The sequence below is a fragment of the Aquarana catesbeiana genome, linkage group LG01, assembly GCF_042186555.1.
Source record: "Aquarana catesbeiana isolate 2022-GZ linkage group LG01, ASM4218655v1, whole genome shotgun sequence".
In the NCBI taxonomy this organism is placed as follows: domain Eukaryota; kingdom Metazoa; phylum Chordata; class Amphibia; order Anura; family Ranidae; genus Aquarana; species Aquarana catesbeiana.
Window position 1 is genome coordinate 291,253,306 of NC_133324.1, and position 20,435 is coordinate 291,273,740.

The following is a 20,435-nucleotide window of genomic DNA, read 5'->3' on the forward strand; positions in this document are numbered from 1 at the left end:
TTCCAAATGCATCTAGATGCATGACCGCTGTGTATGTGAGATGTGCAACTGCTGTGTGTGTGGAGGTATGTACCCATGGCGCATATCTGGTTCCAGAAGAGCAGATTGACGTCACTCCCCTCCAGGAAGCTGCTTGTCCTGCTGTGAATTTCTTCCCACCACCATGCCCCGCTCACTGTTCTCTGAGGAAGAAATGATCCTTATTTGCAAATTAAGATATTTTTTTATTTATTTTTACATGGGGTGGTGTTTGTGTGGGTCGTGTGTGTATGTCTAAATGATTTGGCCTCAAAACACACACCTACTTCCTGCGTACAGATTCACTTCCGGGCCAATGTATATTGCTTCCTGCTTCAGTGTGTGTGTATATATAGATATATCTATAGATCTATAGATGTAGGTTCTTGTGTCCACCAGCAGAGAGAAGTTGGGTAGATGCCACACTCCTAATTCTGGAGGCATAATAATGGCCTAGCACAGGGTTTTCAAACTATGGCCCTCCAGTTGTTCAGGAGCTACAATTCCCATCATGCCTAGTCATGTGTCAGAAACCATACACAGACAGAAGTACAGTTAAATCTCACTTGTTTAATAATAATAAAAAAAAGGTAAACAGAGTAAACGTAGTCAAAACATAGCCAGAGTTCAGGAACTGGAACGGATAGTCAGACAAGCCAAAACGTCAGGGAGCCAGAGAGGAGGATAGTAGAACAGCAAGCAGGATCTGGAGCCAGAAGGAATGTCAGCCAAGCAAGTCTTTAACGGGAACACAGGAGCTTGTCTCTAGAGATGTGACCAAGGCGAAGGCAGAGATTATCTGGACTGGACGGCTTAAGTAGGCAGGACTGACGAGCAGGATTTCATCAAGAGGTGAGTCACTGTGGAGAGACAGGAGCTGGCAATTAGTCAACAGCTGAGCGGCCAGCTCAGAGAAGGAAGGGCATTTTTTTAGTGCATAATAGGAAGTACTCAGAACTAAACAGTATTGCTGGGAACAGGACTTATCTTTAAAGTGTCATTAAACATCATAAAAAAACTATCAATAAATGGTGTATTACATGCTGCTCATAATCACTCAATCACTATGAGATTCGTTTTCTGTATTCAGCAAAAAAACTGGTTGATCCTGCTGCTCTCTATCTCTTCTGTTCATGTCCCCAGTTCAGCTAAGGATTTTGCAGCTCTAGTGGCAACTCTGAACATGCTCAGTTTTCAGTAAGTTTCTATGCTGAACATTTCCTCCCTATCACATCTGAGCAGCCCATGTGACTAAAGGGTCACACATGTGGACATACTGTATACACAGTGGTACACAATTGTGGTACACTTTGGTAAATAACAGCCCTCTCCCTCCCTCCTCCTCCATAGCCATTAACCAGCTAAACACAATAGGGACAGGATATTACATGTAGATCGATTTAGGCTTCATCTCCCTCTTATTCTAAGACAGGCTGGAGGGGTGTGATACAGCCTGTGACTGCCAGAAATCCACCCAACCATCGTAAGTTATTTCCACAAAATAATAAAGATTTTATTTCAAATATATATTTGTATGCCAATTTAAAACAGTTTATTGATATTATTTATTTATTTTTACTATACAGCAGCAGAGAACTAGAAGCTCCTGCTTATTTTTCCCTGCAGACAGGCTGGGAAAGATCTGGGTCATGTGACAGCTGTATATCAATTAGGAAAAGGGTACTTAGAATTTTTTAATTAAAAATTATTAAAGTGCCATCATCCACATACAGAAATAGAAGGGGCAATTTGAATTAAACATTGTATGTTTAGTATTACTTTAGTAAACATCATACTGCTGTTGTTTAGAGGCTCCTTGTGCAAATACAAATGTCTAAAGTTTAGTGAATATATTATTATTATATTTATTCTAAAATGTCATACTGTTTTAAGATATGGTTTTATGTTCTAAGTTTAGAAGGCGTTTAATGAATACCCATAAAACATGAAAGAGGTCTTTACAATGAAAAATCGTCTAACTTCCACTTACAGATTGTAGGAATACAAATGGAACATTCTCGGGGGTTCTTGTTTTACGTTGGTGTTAGTTGTGTCACAAGAGATTTTGTGTTTTCCTGCTGTGAACAATTTGTCATTCATAAGTTGTAAAGTGACATAGGGCCATCAGCAGCACTACCACAGCTGAAGGTTTCTTTTTGAGATAGGAAAAGTGTCAGAGCTACATTTTTCTTGAGGGATCATTATGACCTTCTTAAACATCATGTAACACAAGCCTTAAGTGAGACTCCAATGTTCTCAAGTGGGTCAGTTAGCTTCCAGCTACTAATGGTAGTATCTCACCGTATCTGGAACTTGAATTTGATGTGATTCAAAAAGCAATAACTTATACTTGATGTCAGGGGACCGTTTTTTACATTTTATTACTGTAGGACTGAAGCTTTTTTGGTTAATCGGCTAAAAATGCAAGTCAGTTTGTATAGACGATGAATGAAACTAGCCTATGTATTAGTGGGACCACCATTGCTTCTATATCAAGAATGCTGCAGAAAACAATAAGTCTTTTTAGATTTATTTGTGATCAATCCTATTTGGTTTAGACAGGCATGGATTCTGAAATGATGAAAATATACCTGTATGCAAAAATAAATAAATGAACAGTTTCAGATTAAAATATAAGGTGGCGCAGATTGCCACATCATATGGTTCAATACACTGTTGGCCCCCCAAGAATGCCCTGGAGCCACTCTGAAGTACATATACCAATTCTCACCTGGAGCCTCTAAAATATACATATTCAAATTCTGACTTGAACAAAGTAAAAGCACAAGCAATGCCCCAACCTACAGAGAATCACATAGCAGGATGCAGATGAGGGATTCATTACAAATATGATTTCTCACCTTCTGTGTCTGCTTTCCTAATTTTACTACACATCATTTTGGTTAAACCATTATCGAAATCTATTAATTTAATAAACATTCAAATCAATGGCAAATTGTATATTAATGACTAAATATGAGATGTACCTTTTTTTTCTTATGTTGTGCAATATTAGATTGTTTTACATTTAACTGTCTGAGAACTGCCTTTTCTATTGCATAATAGCTATCCCCTTGTACCATTTATTTTTAGACTGCAATAATGCACCTGAAAAGACACCTGCAGGCATTTTCATGTGTCTGCGTTTAGTTAGTTAATTACTGTGATTTCCATTTTAAGTAAAAGGGAAAATAGAGTATAGAACATAATTTTAGCACACTAATAACCTCAACATGCCAATTGAAGGAAAGGTGAAAAATGCATTATCTATTAAAATTGTGTCCAAATGCAAGGCTAGTCTGTGAAGAATATAATTTACTTAAAATCAACATAAAACCCTTTTTCAATTAAATGTCAAATGCAGTGGCGGCTGGTGCTCAATTTTTTTGGGGGGGCGCAAACAAACTAAAAAATTCTGAAAAAAAGAACATCAATTGCAGCCTCACTGTGCCCATCAATTGCAGCCACTGTGCCATCAAATGCAGCCACTGTGCCATCAAACGCAGCCACTGTGCCATCAAACACAGCCACTGTGCCCATCAATTCCAGCCACTGTGCCCCATCAAACGCAGCCACTGTGCCCATCAAATGCAGCCACTGTGCCCATCAATTGCAGCCACTGTGCCATCAAACGCAGTCACTGTGCCCATCAAACACAGCCACTGTGCCCATCAAATACTGCCACTGTGCCCCATCAAGTGCTGCCACTGTGCCCATTAAATACCGCCACTGTGCCCATCAAATACTCCCACTGTGCCCATCAAATGCCACCACTGTGACTCACCCGCCTGCTCGCCATCTGCCCAGAACTTACCCTATCTTGGTGGGGCAGCGGGTGACGGTGGCCAGCTGTGTCCTCCATGCGTCTCCTCCCCCCTCTCCTCCTTATAGGCGTCCAATCACAGCGCCTGTCGTTTCAGCCAATCAGGTGATGGGTAACACACCCGCGCTTCCCGATTGGTGGAAAGGCAGTTCAGTGTTAAAAAAGCGAATATTCATTCATTCGCTTTTCTGACACACCTGGGTGAACTGCAAGTGCAATGCTTTGCGCTTGCAGTTCACCTTTTTTGAAGCCTATTAGAGCCTATGGCTCTAATCAGGTGCTTCAAAAATACACCCCTGCTGCTGGAATTCAGGCGCCCGGCATCCGAATGGGGCCTGGACACCTGAATAGGGGGTGGAGGCGGCAGCCATCTATCCATCATTCATACAGGGTGGTGGCCGGAGAGAGGGGCCCTTAATGGACGCACCGCCACTGGTCAAATGTAAAAAGAGTAAACCATGAAGAATAAGGGAAATAGTATATGGCTGGGTTCACACTGCAGCACGGATTGGCTCACAACAGGGGTTCGGTGTGTCCCTGTTCACAGTTTCAGGTCTGATTTCAGCCATAATTTTTAAAGGTATCGTCATTTACGCTGAGACTGATTGTATGATTTACCATTAGTATGCTTTCAGGATTGTAGCCAGGCAGCAGCTAAATATATACCATATTTATATTATATAAAATATATAATATTATAATACTATATTTGAAATGTTTTATTTGTCGGTCCGGCTACCAGGTCTTGGACAGCTGCTGCCACTCTGCAGACTCTGGCTTTCACTCCATTGACATCAGATTCCCAAAAACGATCCAGCAGCACTTCTCCTGCTTTTATGTAAGTGTGCTATTATTGTTTTTATTAAATGTTATGATGGATTCACTAACTACTGCACTTTGGCTATTTGTGTTTCTCATACTCTGCTGAAGATCCTCCCTGATCTGATTTGCATGAGCTGCGGGACCTGTGATCCACTCAGTCATCCCTTCATCCATCCATCCAATCATCCTTCATCTATTTAGCCATTCTTCTTGATGTGTCTCAGCCGTAGATCTGTCTGATCCAACTCTCCATTCATTCATCCATCCCTGATCTTCTACATCTGCTCTCTTCATGCAGTAATTGCCTTGCAATATCCCTGCGTGGCTTCATCCACTCTGGATCAGCACTCCCTGGAACAAGTACTTTTTAACCTTTTCCAATTTAGCAGACTTGTTCGGTCATTTTTTGTCAATTTTCATCAGTATTTATAGTGCATGTGTTTGGGACTCTACACTGTGAGTGCTGAGAGAACTTATTTTCTTCCCTTGTTTACATGGACTAAATGTAAAATGATTAGCTTCTGACTTTCTTCAGCATGCTTCTGAGACTTTTTGAGCATATTCAAGCACCTTTTGCATTTACATTTGTTTGCTTATGTACACAAGCCCATAGTCTACTACAAAGAACAAGTATGGGTTTGTGTGCATGTTCTTTAGGCACAGAAACAAGTCAAGTTGCTTTGACTTGATTTTGACTTCTGATGCGCTTATGATTTGCTTTAGGCTATTTCTGAATTGTTTTGTGCTGCAGTTGTATTGACATTGACTTGTAGGAACAAGGGAAGTGATTTATAAGTCATGAAATGCCCATATCCACACAGTATGTTAAAAGACAACAGCATGATCTGAAGTTAAAAGGAGAAGTTCCACTTTTCCATCTCCTCTATCACCTTTGAACAGTTTTTTCAAAGTACCTGCTCTCACTTCCGCTTAGATCGTAATGTAAACAAAAAAAGCAGCACTAATAACAAACAATTTACCAAAAATAAATAGAAAATAAGAAAATTAAAACATGTCAGAAAGCATGACAGAAAGCAAGTAAAGTACAAAAGGAAACATAAATCACCCTACAAGTGATCAGATACATACACAAAGAATGTTGATATGTAACAATAGATTGAAAAGTCCACTTAAATGTAAACAACAGAAAGAAAAAAAACAAAGCCTATCTTTAACACTTGTTCTTCCATGTGGAATTGATTTCATAAAGGGTGAGTAAATATCAATTTTCAACTAATGGGATATAGTCCACCAACCAATGAGGAGATTCCACCATCCTGTGACACGGCTAAAAGCGCCTCTTACCAGATTGGATGTATTAAGACCATCATATTATAAATATGTATATGATTATTCCTGCGCTATCATATGTGTTACAGCGGAGCTCCTGGAAAAGCTGCCTGCACAACCAGACCCTGCTTACCAATGAATGCAATATTGAGGTGGTGCTGCGCTAATCCTAGCATTAAACAAAAAATTATATTGAAGTGATAGTGCTAATCAAGTGCAGTGCTAAATAAATATACTAAGGCGTACATCAAAATAAATAGCAATAATAAAAGGTTTTGAATAGTATGTGACCAATCCTACATAAAAAACAATTGCTAGATAAAAAAGTGCAAAGTGAAAACATAATATATACAATTACTATCAGTGAATATCCATATCAGGAAATTGCAATGTGAAAGTATCAAAAAGTGCAACATGCTGTAGAAATAGACCTTCCTATATAAAGTGCAAAAATGTCCAATGTGAACAGTATAATCCTGTGTGTAGCATGCACACAGCAGGCATATAAAAATCAAAGTGACTCATGCAATAACAAATCCACGTGACTAATAATGCGTAATCTTCAAATAAATCAAATAGTAAGTGAACATATGAAAGTCCTCCTTCACAGAGTGAAACAGCTTCCTGGCATGCACATATTGCAGTGAAGTGCTCAGATGAATATAAAATAGTGTTCCTCTTCGTGTTAAACACACACTAGTAAGTAATGGCCCCTTACCTTAAGGTAATGGGGTAACAGCATAAGAGCAGTGTTGGGAGTACCATACTTTTTTCTTCTATCCTTGCGGTCCTAATACCGGAACATTAATCCCTCAGGTGGTACAGGGGGCACAAAATAGAAAGAAGGAAGGTCCCAGATAGCGTAATGTTGTCAGGCTAAAACTTGATTTTATTAGCATAAATCATGGGTACTCACATAACAGCAGTGAAACAATGGCTTATCTCCAACGAGCGGCGAGCTCGTAAGCCTCAATCAGCATAAGGTGCCTGTCCCGTCCCTACGCGTGACGTCATACAACACGTGACTTTGTCAGGGGATAAATGGTCTTAATAGGCTCAGCACATAAAATGCAAGGACGGCTCCACCATGGCAAACGGATGCCCTCAACAGCCGATGTCACAAATGGATGATTTGTCCCATCGTGAAGTATGTTAAAAGAAATCTGTCCCTTTGTTTCTTTAAAAAAGTGATTCCCTCATCCACATTACATGGGTATAAAGCAACAATAAATAGATTTTTGACAAAAAAAATATTACATACATATAGCAGGCTGACAGCTCCGGCATATGCAACGCTAAGTCGGAGCGGCAAACAGCACAGACCAACGCTGACACCAATGCATGATGAGGTTATGAACGAGCCATGGGCACACATCGCATTAACCACCATGAGAACCATGCATAATGTTTGGTCATCTTGCTAGTTGTCCCACAATCTACCTCAACGTAGCATTTCAAGGCCAGCTATCCTGAACTCTGCCATGTCTGACTTGTTTACTGTCATTCAGTGATGCAACACTTGCATGATTCATGATGAATCCCAGCTTTGTTGCTTTGCTTGGCGACCTCAGCAGCCGTGACCTGTGTGGCATTTCGACCTCCCCTTTTTCTGTGTTGGAGGAGACATCTGAAAGGTGACAGTGTGAATTTTGTTTTTAATCTAGGGCGGCTCTCCTTTTCTTCTTTTTTTACCAATGTCTCACAAATTTGTCCTAATTTATAAATAAAGTGAAGAAAATGTCATCAGCACACCAAGGATTCCTCGAAAGGGTCCCATGCTTTATTCTGTGGTCACATAATAGATATACAGCAACGTGTCGGGGCCACGCAGGGCCCCTTCGTCAGGCAAGTAACTACAAAATGTTGCTGTATATCGATCATGTGACCACGGAATAAAGCTTTAGACCCTTTTGAGGAATCCTTGGTGTGCTGATACATTTTCTTTACTTTGATTATCCACAGTTTCCAGCCTATGGTCATTACAGCACCCAGCATCTCTGAACAGCCAGTTTTCTTGAATGTGTGCATGGGGAACATTGAGTTTGGATTTTCTAATTTATAATTAGGCACCTCTGAAGAAGAGAACTAAAATCCTATCTCAAAAGCGTCAGTTGTCTATCGCTTGGCTGTTTTGGGTTTCCCATTTGAATTTTCACCATTGTGAGATGTTCCATTTGTCAATGTATATCCGCTGTTTATGAATTGCAATGGCCTTTTAATTAATTTTTGTATAAATACATTTTTTTCATTGCTTTTACCTATGTAATGTTTTTTTTTGAGCCTGTGCCTTGATTGTCACACTCCAAGAGGGTTCTTACATTTACTTAACCGTGTCACAGGGTGGTGGAATCTCTTCTATGGTTGGTGGACTATATCACATTAATTGATGAGAATTTATCTTTATTCAACTTCTATGGAATGGATTCCACATGGAAGAATGAGTGTTTAAGATAGACTTTATTGTTTTTTTTCTTTCTTTTTCTAACATTTAAATGGACTTTTCAATCTATTGTTACATATCAACATTCTTTGTGTATGTATCTGATCACTTGATTGTAGGGTGATTTATATTTCCTTTTGTACTTCACTTGATTTCTAAAGTTTTGATTTTAATATTTTATATTTATTTTTGGTTAATTATTTGTTATTAGCGCTGCTTTTTTGTTTAAATTTTGATTGACTGGTATCACAGTTTTATAGCAGCCGCTTGTATGATTGGCGACCAACTTGGATTAAAATATATTTTTATTGGTTTTCCGCTCAGATCACCTAGGCCAGGCATGTCCAAGTATAATAGGCCAGGCAAGTCCTGCCCGAGGGCCAATTGCGGCCCACGCTCCGGTTTCAGATGGCTCGCTTGGTGATTTTGACATGTATATCTTTTGTGTCCTCCAACGAATCCCCGAGCGCCAGGGGCCACAAAAGATTTACATGCTGACTGCCTTGGAGGGGACAGGGAGGGGGCGGGAGGATTGCCATACATACGACTGTTCTGTCCATCATAGGAGGCGGGACTTTTGATTAAAGAGGCTGCTGAGAAAACAGGAGTTTCTCCTGTATGTCTGTTGGCACTCGTCCCACCCCCTCCCTGTAATCATCTGAGGCTGCAGATGGCCACTAATCAGGCTGCACTGATGGCAATGATAAGTCTGCATTCATGTCAATGGGGGTGCTGCATTCAGGACAATGGGGGTGCTGCATTCAGGACAATGTGGGTGCTGCATTCATGACAATGGGGGTGCTGCATTCAGGACAATGGGGGTGCTGCATTCAGGACAATGTGGGTGCTGCATTCAGGACAATGGTGGTGCTGCATTTGGGACAATGGCGGTGTTGAATTCAGGACAAGGGGGGTGCTCTGCATTCATGGCAATGGGGGTGCTGCATTCAGGACAACGGGGGTGCTGCATTCAGGACAACAGGGGTGCTGCATTCAGGACAACGGGGGTGCTCTGCATTCAGGACAACGGGGGTGCTGCATTCATGGCAATGGGGGTGCTGCATTCATGGCAATGGGGGTGCTGCATTCATGACAACGGGGGTGCTGCATTCAGGACAACGGGGGTGCTGCATTCATGGCAATGGGGGTGCTGCATTCAGGACAACGGGGGTGCTGCATTCATGTCAACGGGGTTTGCTTCATTCATGGCACTTGTGAGGCTGCATTCATGACAATGGTGAGGCTGCAGATGGGCACTGATTAGGCTGCATTGATGGGCACTGACCCTTATTTTGCTTCACAGTTCTTTATTTAAAATGTAAGATTTTTTCCTGAAACTTTCCTCTTAAAGTGAAGGTGCACGTTATATGCCTGTGCGTGTTATATGCCGATAAATACGGTATATCCAAATAACAAGCCCAAGCTCATCTCTTCACCACACACAGCCACAAAGGCAAGAGAATTCTTGTTGGGCAGTGTATTAGTGCTCGGATGAACACACTTAGCCCGAATTTTAATGGTTCAAAGAATGTCAGGCAAAATGGTCGGCCTTCACGGATGTTCACTTCATCAAATCTGACCCTCTTTGAAAAAAATTTGGACACCCCTGACCTAGGCGATCCGAGCAGAGGTTCTCCCCCTCCCTTTGCCCGAAGCCTTTTGGGACATGGCACAGGTCCCAGAAAGCTGCGGGACGATTCACAAAGTGCAGCACGGTTTGCACATGTGCAGTGGGAGGCTGGCTGTGAAGCTGCAAGGAATCACAGCCGGCATCCTACACTAAAGATGCCAGCATCTGGGACATGAAGACCGGTGAAGAACCGGCTTGGGTGAGGACGGTGTTGGATCCTTGGACAGTTAAATGTCCTTATATTAAAAGTCAGCATCTACAGTATTTGTAGAAGCTGGCTTTGAATTTTAATTTTGAATTTTACGGCAAATAACTGCTTTAAGCATGTGGAATCTTGTCAGTTGCTAAATATCTTAGTAAATGGCACTCTGATTTCAGGGGGTCATGGTACATGTAGCAGGTGCCCTGCATATCCCGTGGCCTGGCCAACCTGGCCAAGGTTCTTCTGTGTGGGAGAAAGTGCCTGTCAGTTTCTGCAGAGGAATTGCCCCCCTCCCTTTTTTCCTCTTCACTGACCCACCCAGAGTTGCTCACTCTGCACCCTCCTGTGTCCCTATTGGCAGGAGGAGGACAGCCAATGACAGGAGCAGTTACAGGAACAAATCAGAAGTACTTTAACAAGCAGCAGCAGCTGCAAAGGATTCTGGGATATGTAGTCCCCATCTAAAACGGCCCTATAGCTTTCTATGGACACAGAACTACAAGAGCCAGCATGCTCTGGGGGCAAAGGAACTAGAGACTCCATTTTGCTGATCTGAGGAGATGATCAGACACCACGAGGCAAGAGAAGAGACTGGACCTAGGGAAGAGGTTCTGCCTCCTAAGTCAGTCCACCGCGTGATTTCAGGCATCCACAGTTGCTCAGGGACATCCAGCCTGAAAGAGGGGGATCCCAGGTGCACATCCAGGCGCACATGCATCGATGGTAGTGAAGCATTCCAGTGTGAGGTGACCAGTCGGGTCACCAGAAGAGCCTGCCTGTTCCAGGACATTCGTTTGGGCCTGACCACAGGATTTTGGTGAGGGGACACTTGCCCATTGCAGGAAACAAGGACACTGCACACAGAGAGAGTTGTATGGACACTGTATACAGACGTCATTGCTCCTTGTCACCTTGCTGACACCTGTAGTGCCACAGAACACAGGGCTATTCAGATACAGAGACACTATATACAGACGCCATTGTCCTTTCACCTCACTGAGGAAGATCCTGCATTCTTTACTTGATAATCCGGGCCAGTTGTGTTGTTTGGCCCTGCTATTCAGGAGTTTAAGTGCACCAATGAGAATGTCTAGCTGAAGATACAAAACCTTATCTTTCTTCAAAGGGACTGAAGTTACTAGTGCCATATGGGCACGCACACACATCACACATACTCAGGGCTCTGTATATGTAGTGGGTGTGCGGGGCAGTTTATTAGGGAAGCTAAGCCATTAAATATTGATTTGAATACAGTGTTTGTAGTTGGGCCTGTGGTCTCAGGAGTCAAAATGGAGAGGTCTGACATAAGAAAGGGTCATTCTTCTGCTCTTCTCCTGCCTGGAATCATAAAGCCAATTTACATAGAGGTAACCAATCTACTATAGGATTGTCATTGCTAAGTGTTTTTCTCTGCTCTTGGGGTTATTCTCAGGCTGGGAATCCCCTGATAGCAGCCTGAATACAGTATTGAGCTATATTGCTCTTGGTCTTAGTTATTATTGTTCAACTAATTTACTTGACATATGTGCATTGTTACTGTTCATTACTTTTCCACAGAAACCTCACAGTAAAGACAATTTCTGTGTTTTATCATAACGTGTGTGTTTCTCATTGGTCCTTGCACTCACACTATTGCCAGGTGTGCCAGAGGAGGCTGAGACTGTTATTGGGACTGAGAGGCAGAGTAACAGATGGAACAAACTTATGCAGCTCCTACGGGGGGTAGCGTTATACGTGGGGGCTCATCTGAGATTTTTACCGCTACTCTGCAATCAACTTTTCAAGACAGCCACCCCTACAAGTGCTAAGATGGACCCTGCTTCTGCGACACAGTAGCGTCGTGAAGAAAGCGTCCGCCTGGAGTCAAGCATAGTAATTGAGCTCTCAAGGGAGGCCTGGACTAAAGAACAGATCAGCCAAGAGGTGAAGACATTGATTCCAGATCAGAGGACATGGTTTATTGATGTCAGACCAGATCAAGAGACCTCTTGCACCTATGCACTACTAGAGTGCAAGCTAGGGTTTCCTGACAGTTTCCAAGGAACCAGTGTACAGTTGGCTGACAAGACTGAGTCTCGTCTAATTCAGCTAAGCACATCAGACATGTCTCCAGCAAGTTCTAGCCAAGCTGAGGCCATGAAGGAAGAAGTCCCATCCACAACACCCTCGGCCATGATTGGGCCGGAGTTCTCCACTGCTATGGGAGATTTCATGTCAAAGTGCCAGAGGGATACTCCACCGTGATCTGGAAGTGGGTAACAGAACCTATGACCTTACCCAGGTTAATGCAGTTATACATTCCTTTGCCACAAAAGCAACCCAAAGACATGTCTATGTCTCCTTTTCCTCCTGGCCATTCACAAAACAAAGCTTGGGGTAAAGCGTTTTGTAAATGGCCAGAAGGAAAAGGAGTTAGAGACATGAACATAGCCTTTGAATCTATGAGACCTACAGGGCTTACAATTAATTGGGCTGAAAGTACAGCTGGAGCTGTACCAATCCCAGCTTGTAAACAAACATTTTTCAGATGTAGAATAAAGCCAGCATCACAGGGGGTTGCTTTTGTGGCAATGGATTTATAACTACTTTAATGCAGGTTATAATATTTTATTTGTAAAATTATAATTATTATGTGTAATAATAATTTCCCAGATCTGCTACAATTAAATGATAACCCCCCAACTCCATTTGCAGGCTTTCTTGGCAAGAAGCAATTGCAGATCTGGTTCTGGAGAGTCCCTTCTGGGTAGCCAATAATATTATCTTACAACAACATATTACATTTTACTATTATATAACAATATTCAGCTAGTATGAGAAATTAGAAACCATTAGCTCTTTTGTGATAATCACGGAGCTCAGTGTCCAGTTTTGCTTTCCCAATATTGTACTTTACTTTTGTGCTACAGGCATAGAAGAGCACTGAGCACTGAACCTTGTTAAAAAACAAAACAAAAACCAAAACAAAGTTAGAATTCTTAGAACACAGATAGACCTTTGAGATAAAAAAAAAAAAAGAAAGAAAGAAACAGTTTTGCAAAGCTGTAACTATCTTTGTACATTTTAGCCATACTGTTATGTTTGACCCATTAAAGGAAACTTGTCATGGGAGAAATATGGAGCCTGCCATTGCTGAACACACTTTCTGAAAATGCTAGCCTCCTGGTTGTAATGATGATCCCCATACTTCAATACTCTAAGCCATTGACTTTGAACAAGAATTCAGATTGGAACTTCTGACATTTCTTTGACTTTCCTATTCAACAGACTTGTTCTGGGTCAGTGACACAAACTGTATTTAAAGCAGACCTTCACCTCAAAAGTCAATGTGGGTGTACATAGAAAAGTGACAGCAGAAAAAAAAAAATCCATCGAGTCTTCCTTTATTTTTTCTTTATCTTTTTTTTTGTTTTTTTTTTCTTTAAATTTTTTGTATATACTTTTTAGTATAGATCTATGTTTGTCCTAAGCATGTTTAAAGCCATTTACTGTTGACTGTCTCACTCCTTCTGCTGGAAGTTTATTCCAAGCATCAATTACCCTTTCAGTAAAATAATACTTTCTAAGATTGGTTTTGAACTTTCCTCCAGTTAGTTTGTGGTCATGTACCCATGTTCTCGATTTTGGTATCATATAGAAAAAACTGCTCCCCTGAACCTTCTTCACCCCCTTGTATTTAAAGGTTTCAATCATGTCTCCCCTTTCCCTTCTTTCCTCCAGACTGTACATATTAAAGCGGAGTTCCACCCTTTTTTTAGTTTATTAAAAGTCAGCAGCTACAAAAAGCATAGCTGCTGACTTTTAATAAACCAACACTTACCTGCCCCACGGTCCAGCGATGTGGCCACCCGGAGGCTAGCTTCTCTCACCCTCTTCTCCTCGGCGCCGTCATGGTAACTGTGGGCACCCAGCCATGACAGCTTATGGCTTCACGGCCAGGCGCGCACTGTGCATGCACGAGTCACGCTGCGCTCTCCTACTGGCCAGCCGATCTTCTGGAACCTGAGTTGTGTCCCAGAAGATTGCTGGCAGGGAGGGGTCACCTAGGGCGAGAGGAGGAGTCGCCTAGGCGGCCGAAGATAGGAAGTAGGAAGTGGGACAGGAAGTCCCACGAAAAAAAGGGTACACACTCACCCATCAAAAAAATTACATGCCAAATGTGGCATGTCAGGGGGCGAGGAGTGCTTAAAGCGGAAGTTCCACTTTTGGGTGGAACTCCACATTAAGTTCCTTAAGTCACTCTCAATATGTTTTATCCCCAGACCTTTCATAATTTTTGTTACATGTCTCTGGACTCGCTCTATCTTATTAATATCTTTTTATAAGTGAGGTCTACAGAACTGGACACAGTATTCTAAACGAGGTCTCACTAAAGATCTATATAGGGGAATGGGGACCTCCTTCCTCCTGCTGGTGATCCCTCTAGTGGTACATCCTAGAATTCTATTCGCTTTTCCCACTGCCTGGTCACACTGTTTGCTAATTTTAGCAAACAGTAGTGCTGGCTAACACTGTACCCCCAATGCTCTCAGGGGATTCTTTTCCCTAGGGGCATTATTTTACATTTAGAAACATTGAACTGCAGTTTCCACTTTTGTTGACCAATCTTTCAGCAATGCCAAACCATGTTCCATGTGACAGACACCTGCAGGGATATCAACCCTATTACACACCTTTGTATCATCAGCAAAAAGACATACCTCGCCCAACAAACCTTTAGGTATACCATGGGGAAAATAATTATTTGTTCCTCTGCAGATCTTCTAAGTTTGCCCACTTAACAATAAATTAGGGGTCTATAATTTTTTTTTAATCATAGGTGTATTTTAAATGATAGAGAAGGATTGGGAGAAAGTAAGACAAAAAAGAAGGGGATATTTGCGCTAACCACTATATAATAATAAATATATACAAAAATATATATGTGCACAAGTGATATAACTAAATAAAGCGTGATTAAATGCTGCACCTCTATAGGTCAAATACCAAAACCTAAAACCAATATTAAGAAAGAAAAAGATGCGCAAAGAAACCGCTACAAATAACGATAAATATTGCTGTGAACAGATTCTCTAAAACATAATAATGTGAAAAAATGAATGGTGCATCAAAAACAAATAGTTCATGTGATATAAAAAATAAATGAATAAAACCAAAAGTGAATTCATCAAAAACAGAAAATCCCAAAATGATTCTTCAAAATTTAGGAGATGTAAAAGTCCTTCACTTAATCTCAGAAAGCAGGACACATATTCATTCGAATCATGTGGAATACGGAGCATAAAATGCAAATACAAACTGCTTACCAGATCTGTTGGATCTCAGATGATAGAGATCAGAAGCGCTTGTGCATTAGACTGCCGGTAGGTGAACTTGCAGTGATTGAAAGCAGAGAGGAATCCACCTGTTTATCCAGGAATCAGCAAGGGAAAAACTTCACTCTCCAGGACACTCTCATAAAAGCCAGGATCTGGGTATTCTCATGAAAGGAGGAATACAAGAGGGCTTCATGGTGCAGTATGTTCCAGCAAAAGTATTCATGTAAAAAACAAATCACACAAGGAAAAAGTCTAGCGTGGCGATGATCTCCGACCCCAGTAGATGCCTGTTAAGGGGAAACATGTCGGGTGGAGCATGATGATCTCCCTTCCCAGTGGATGCCCGTTAAGGGGAAACATGTCGGGTGGAGCATGAGCCTGAGACATCACCACGCTGAACAGCTGACTGGTAGACACCGTGGCTGATTCAAACCTACTTTTCTTACCTGCTTGTATTTATGGACTTTTTCCTTGTATGATTTGTTTTTTAAATAAATACTTTTGCTGGAACATACTGCACCATGAAGCCCTCTTGTATTCCTCCTTTCATGGGAATACCCAGATCCTGGCTTTTATGAGAGTGTCCTGGAGAGTGAAGTTTTTCCCTTGCTGATTCCTGGATAAATAGGTGGATTCCTCTCTGCTTTCAATCACTGTGAGTTCACCTGCCGGCAGACTAATGCTTCTGATCTCTATCATTTGAGATCCAACAGATCTGGTAAGCAGTTTGTATTTGCATTTTATGCTCCATATTCCAGATGATTCCAATGAATATGTGTCCTGCTTTCTGAGATTAAGTGAAGGACTTTTACATCTCCTAAATTTTGAAAAATCATTTTGGGATTTTCTGTTTTTGATGAATTCACTTTTGGTTTTATTCATTTATTTTTTATATCACATGGACTATTTGTTTTTGATACACCATTCAATTTTTCACATTATTATGTTTTAGAGAATCTGTTCACAGCAATATTTATTGTTATTGGGAGAAAGTGCTGTGGTCAGATCAGACCAAAATGGAGCTCTTGGGCATCAACTCAACTCGCTGTGTTTGGAGGAAGAAAAATGCTGATTATACTGTTTCTCTGCTAAAGGTACAGGCCAACTTTGCAGCACTGAGGGGCCAATGAGAGGGGGCATGTATTGTAAAATCTTGGATGAGAACCTCCTTCCCTCAGCCAGAACAGTGAAGATGGGTCGTGGATGAGTCTTTCAGCATGACATTGACACAAAACATACCGCTAGGCAACAAAGAATTGGCTCAAGAAGAAGCACATTAAGGTCAGAGTGGCCTAGCCAGTCTCTAGACCTTAATCCTATAGAAAATTTATGGAGGGAGCTGAAACTTTGAGTTGCCAAGTGACAGCCAAGAAACCTTAAGGATTTAGAGAAGATCTGTAAAAAAAAAAAAAAAAAGATTGGACCAAAATCCCTCCTGAGATGTGTGCAAACCTGCTAACCAACTATAAGAAACCATCTTACCTCGTAAGCAAGGGTTTCTCCATGAAGTACTAAGACATGTTTTATTTGGGGATTGGATGCTTATTTTACTCACTGAACTGCAACTCTTTTTTTAACATTTGTATCATCTGTTTTTTTCTGGATTTTTGGTTGATATTCTGTCTCTATAGTTTAAAATACACTCATGATAAAAAATAATAAACCCTTCATTTCTTTGTAAGTGGGCAAGCTTACAAAATCTGCAGGATATCAAATAATTTTTTTCCCCACTGTATCGCTTACATTAGAGATTAAGTAGAACAGGACCCAGTACAGAGCCTTGTGGAGAGTCCCACTGTCAAAATACAATATCTCAGGGGGGTAGAACCCTCATCCATCTCGCCACTGGTTGAAAAAAAAAAAACTCATTTATGACCAGCTAACGACTTGTCAAGACTCCTTATAGGGCTTACATGATGCTAAAAGCAAAACTTCCAGGCAGATGTGTAATTATTATTACATCATTAAAGGTATTTTTTTAATACTAATATTATTTTAATTATAATTTAATTATAATATTATTTTAATACTAATTAATATAATTCAAGCAGTGTAAATACATGAATTTTACTTGATATCAACCGTTTGTGGTCCCTATACAGTAGAACTCAGAAAAGGGGAAGGAGAAGCAGCACAAGGAGCCAAACAGGTATGAAACAGTACAAGAAGAATGTGGGTAGAGCAGAATACAAGCTCATAAGTCTTCTGCTTCTGCTGTCACCAGTCTCAGAGTGGTTATGGGGAGGAGACATGTAAGTGATGTTGAAACTGCAGCAAAGAAAAATCCCATCCTCTCACTTGCCAGAAAGTGTAAATCTCAGATTTTGATGGATAGATATGCATATCTTTTGGCTGGGAAAACGACTCTTATTAATGTATTTCACCTGTGCACTTAGTTGTTCACCTGAAATTCAGTTTTAAATGTTCATTCCGCCTTGAATAGGTTTGAACTAAAAATTGTTCTGGATGAAGCCATGGTAAATCTTGCGTTTATATAAACAGAAATCCCAGTATGCATTGAAGATGTTTTATATTTTTGGAAAATACGTTTTATACAAAGGGCTATCAATAATATGGATATTTCAGTCCCTGCTTGCTCTTAAATATTACATAGTTCAAGTGTCACAGCCAAAATATAGAATAAACATTTAATTTACTCAAGTACAAAGTTAAGAAAATCTACAAACCAACATTTATAAATATAGAATAGTTATCAAAATGAATATAATCTTCAGGTCAACACATATACACACACAAACTTTGCCATCATGACATATCCCATTTCTTGGGCGTGTATTTAGTTCATGATTTATTGTTATTCATGTTAGCAGGAAAAAGGTGTATTTTCTAAGGCGGTCGGTTAAATTGGTGATTATTAATGATGAAGAAAAATAGTGGTGATATGAAAAATATTATTTTGATATGGTGTAGCTGACTGCTATTCTAGACAAATGTTACAGGTAAACATGAAATGTTTTCATATTACAAAAATTCAGAGCATTCCATTTGTTTGGATTTAATGAGAGCACCAGTCTAGGTTTTAGGAAGCCGGTAGGCATACCACTTATAAATATTTTATAGCGCAGGAAGTCCAGAGAACACTTTGCAAAGTTGGCCATGGGTCATTGTGAGTGTCATATTTCCATTGCAGGAAATCAGAAGGTATGTTGTGTAACTAAAGCCTCGTACACACGATCGGATTTGACAGGGAATTGTGTAATGAGAGACTGTTTGCCTAAAATCCGACCGTTAGTACGCTCTATCAGACAATTGTTGGCCAACTTTCAGCAAACAAATGTTGGATTGCAGGCTAGTAAATTTTCGGCGGACAACGGTCTGTCAGATTTTCCCATCGTGTGTACACAAGTCCGTCACACAAAAGTCCAAAGTACAAACACGCATGCTCGGAATCAATGCTCACCAAACACGACATTAGCAGAAGGTGCCCAAAGGGTGGTGCTCAAGAGCTGAAATTCCTTGTAGTACGTCACTACGTTCGTATTTGTTGGCAGACAATTGTGTGCCGTTAGTATGCAAGACAAAATCCAGGCACACACCCTTCCGACAAAAGTCTGATGCTTTGTTGGCCAACAATCTGATTATGTGTACGAGGATTTAATCTTAGATTTCTTAGCACTTGTGTGTTCTGAACTTCCATGGCGATGCCAGTATGAGGAACAATAAACAAAATAAATAAATAAAAATTCTGCATGTGCAAAATGTCACCTGTTTTTATGTCTAAAGCCACTTATGTATATACATACAGAATATATGCATGCACACACACTTATAGATGTATACAAATCAACTGCTTCCATTGTGGCTGCTTTGAAGGTGAAGACTCTCAAATGCAAGACCTTGCCTCCTCCCATGTGGAGATCTGAATAGCCTAATGCATGAATAATGCAAGCATGATCTCTTGTTTGGCCTTCAGACTGTATGCTGAAATAAACAATTAAAAAGAAATCATTAAGAGACATTTACAGCATGAATATATTAACTAAGGTCATAACATTTACAAAATTTCTACTCCTTTGTTAGATGTTTTAATACTTATACAATTACAACACTCCACATAAATAAGACATTTTTGCTGCAAGTTCAATGGCTTTAAAAGCTTTTTTTTTTAAACTAAAAATGCCCTTGCATCAGTGATCAATGGGAGTAATATATGTCCCTGCATCAGTAGTCAGTAGAAGTAATAAATGTCCCTGTGTTAGCAGTCTCTAGTAGTGGTCAGTAGGGATAGTCAATGTCCTCACATTGACAGTTATTAGAAGTGTATGTCCCTGTGTCAATATGGCTAGTACATGTCTCTGCATCAGTGGTCAGTAGGAGGAATAAATGTCCCAGCATGTATGGTCAGTGAGAGTAATTCATGCATCCATAGAAGTAAAAATACCCCTGCATCAGCATATATGGCCCTATGTCAGTGGTCATTATGGTACCCCTGTGTCACTGGAAATGGTGCCCCTTCATCAGTGTGTAAGAGGGGGTAGGGTGATGGGGTTATTGTCACGTTCTCCATGTTTCCTTCCTCATTGTGTGCCAAGCAAGGGTCACATGAGAGGCCTATTCCGGCCTCTACGCTAGGCACTTTGGAAAGGGTCACTGCTTCACACACAGGGTACCTTTGCTTGAGCAGAGGACTGAACTCTAATACACTCGTTTGTTGTTACTGTACATCACCATGGTCACTTGTACATTTAGGAGGGATACGCAGAGCCCTTGCCCTCTCTACCTGTCCAGCATATCACCACTACCTCACTCCCAATAACAGTATGGAGCCACACTGTGTGTGTGCACTTTACATAATTCTATCTCTTCCATGCCTGTGTACAGGCTGGGGACGTCTGTTGCACTAGAGAAATCTTGGTTACCCTTAGTAACCA

At 40.9% G+C, this 20,435-nt stretch overlaps 1 protein-coding gene across 3 annotated transcripts in view; it reads right to left on the reverse strand.

Annotated features, from left to right (window-relative positions):
* Positions 1 to 568: 568 nt before the first annotated feature.
* Positions 569 to 20,435, reverse strand: part of TMEM233 (transmembrane protein 233) — a 93,139-nt gene continuing 73,272 nt past the window's right edge. Inside the window, exons 3-4 of one of the 3 annotated variants that reach the window (XR_012241736.1) lie at positions 19,331 to 19,485; positions 569 to 878 (exon numbers count right to left, since the gene is read on the reverse strand). Coding sequence is in view for 2 of the 3 variants with exons in the window: in XM_073616224.1 (XP_073472325.1) it covers positions 19,474 to 19,485 (12 nt within the window). In the remaining variant the exon portion in view is untranslated. Of the gene's footprint in view, positions 879 to 19,193; positions 19,486 to 20,435 lie in introns of those variants that run through there. The other 2 variants (XM_073616352.1, XM_073616224.1) reach the window with 2 other exon arrangements.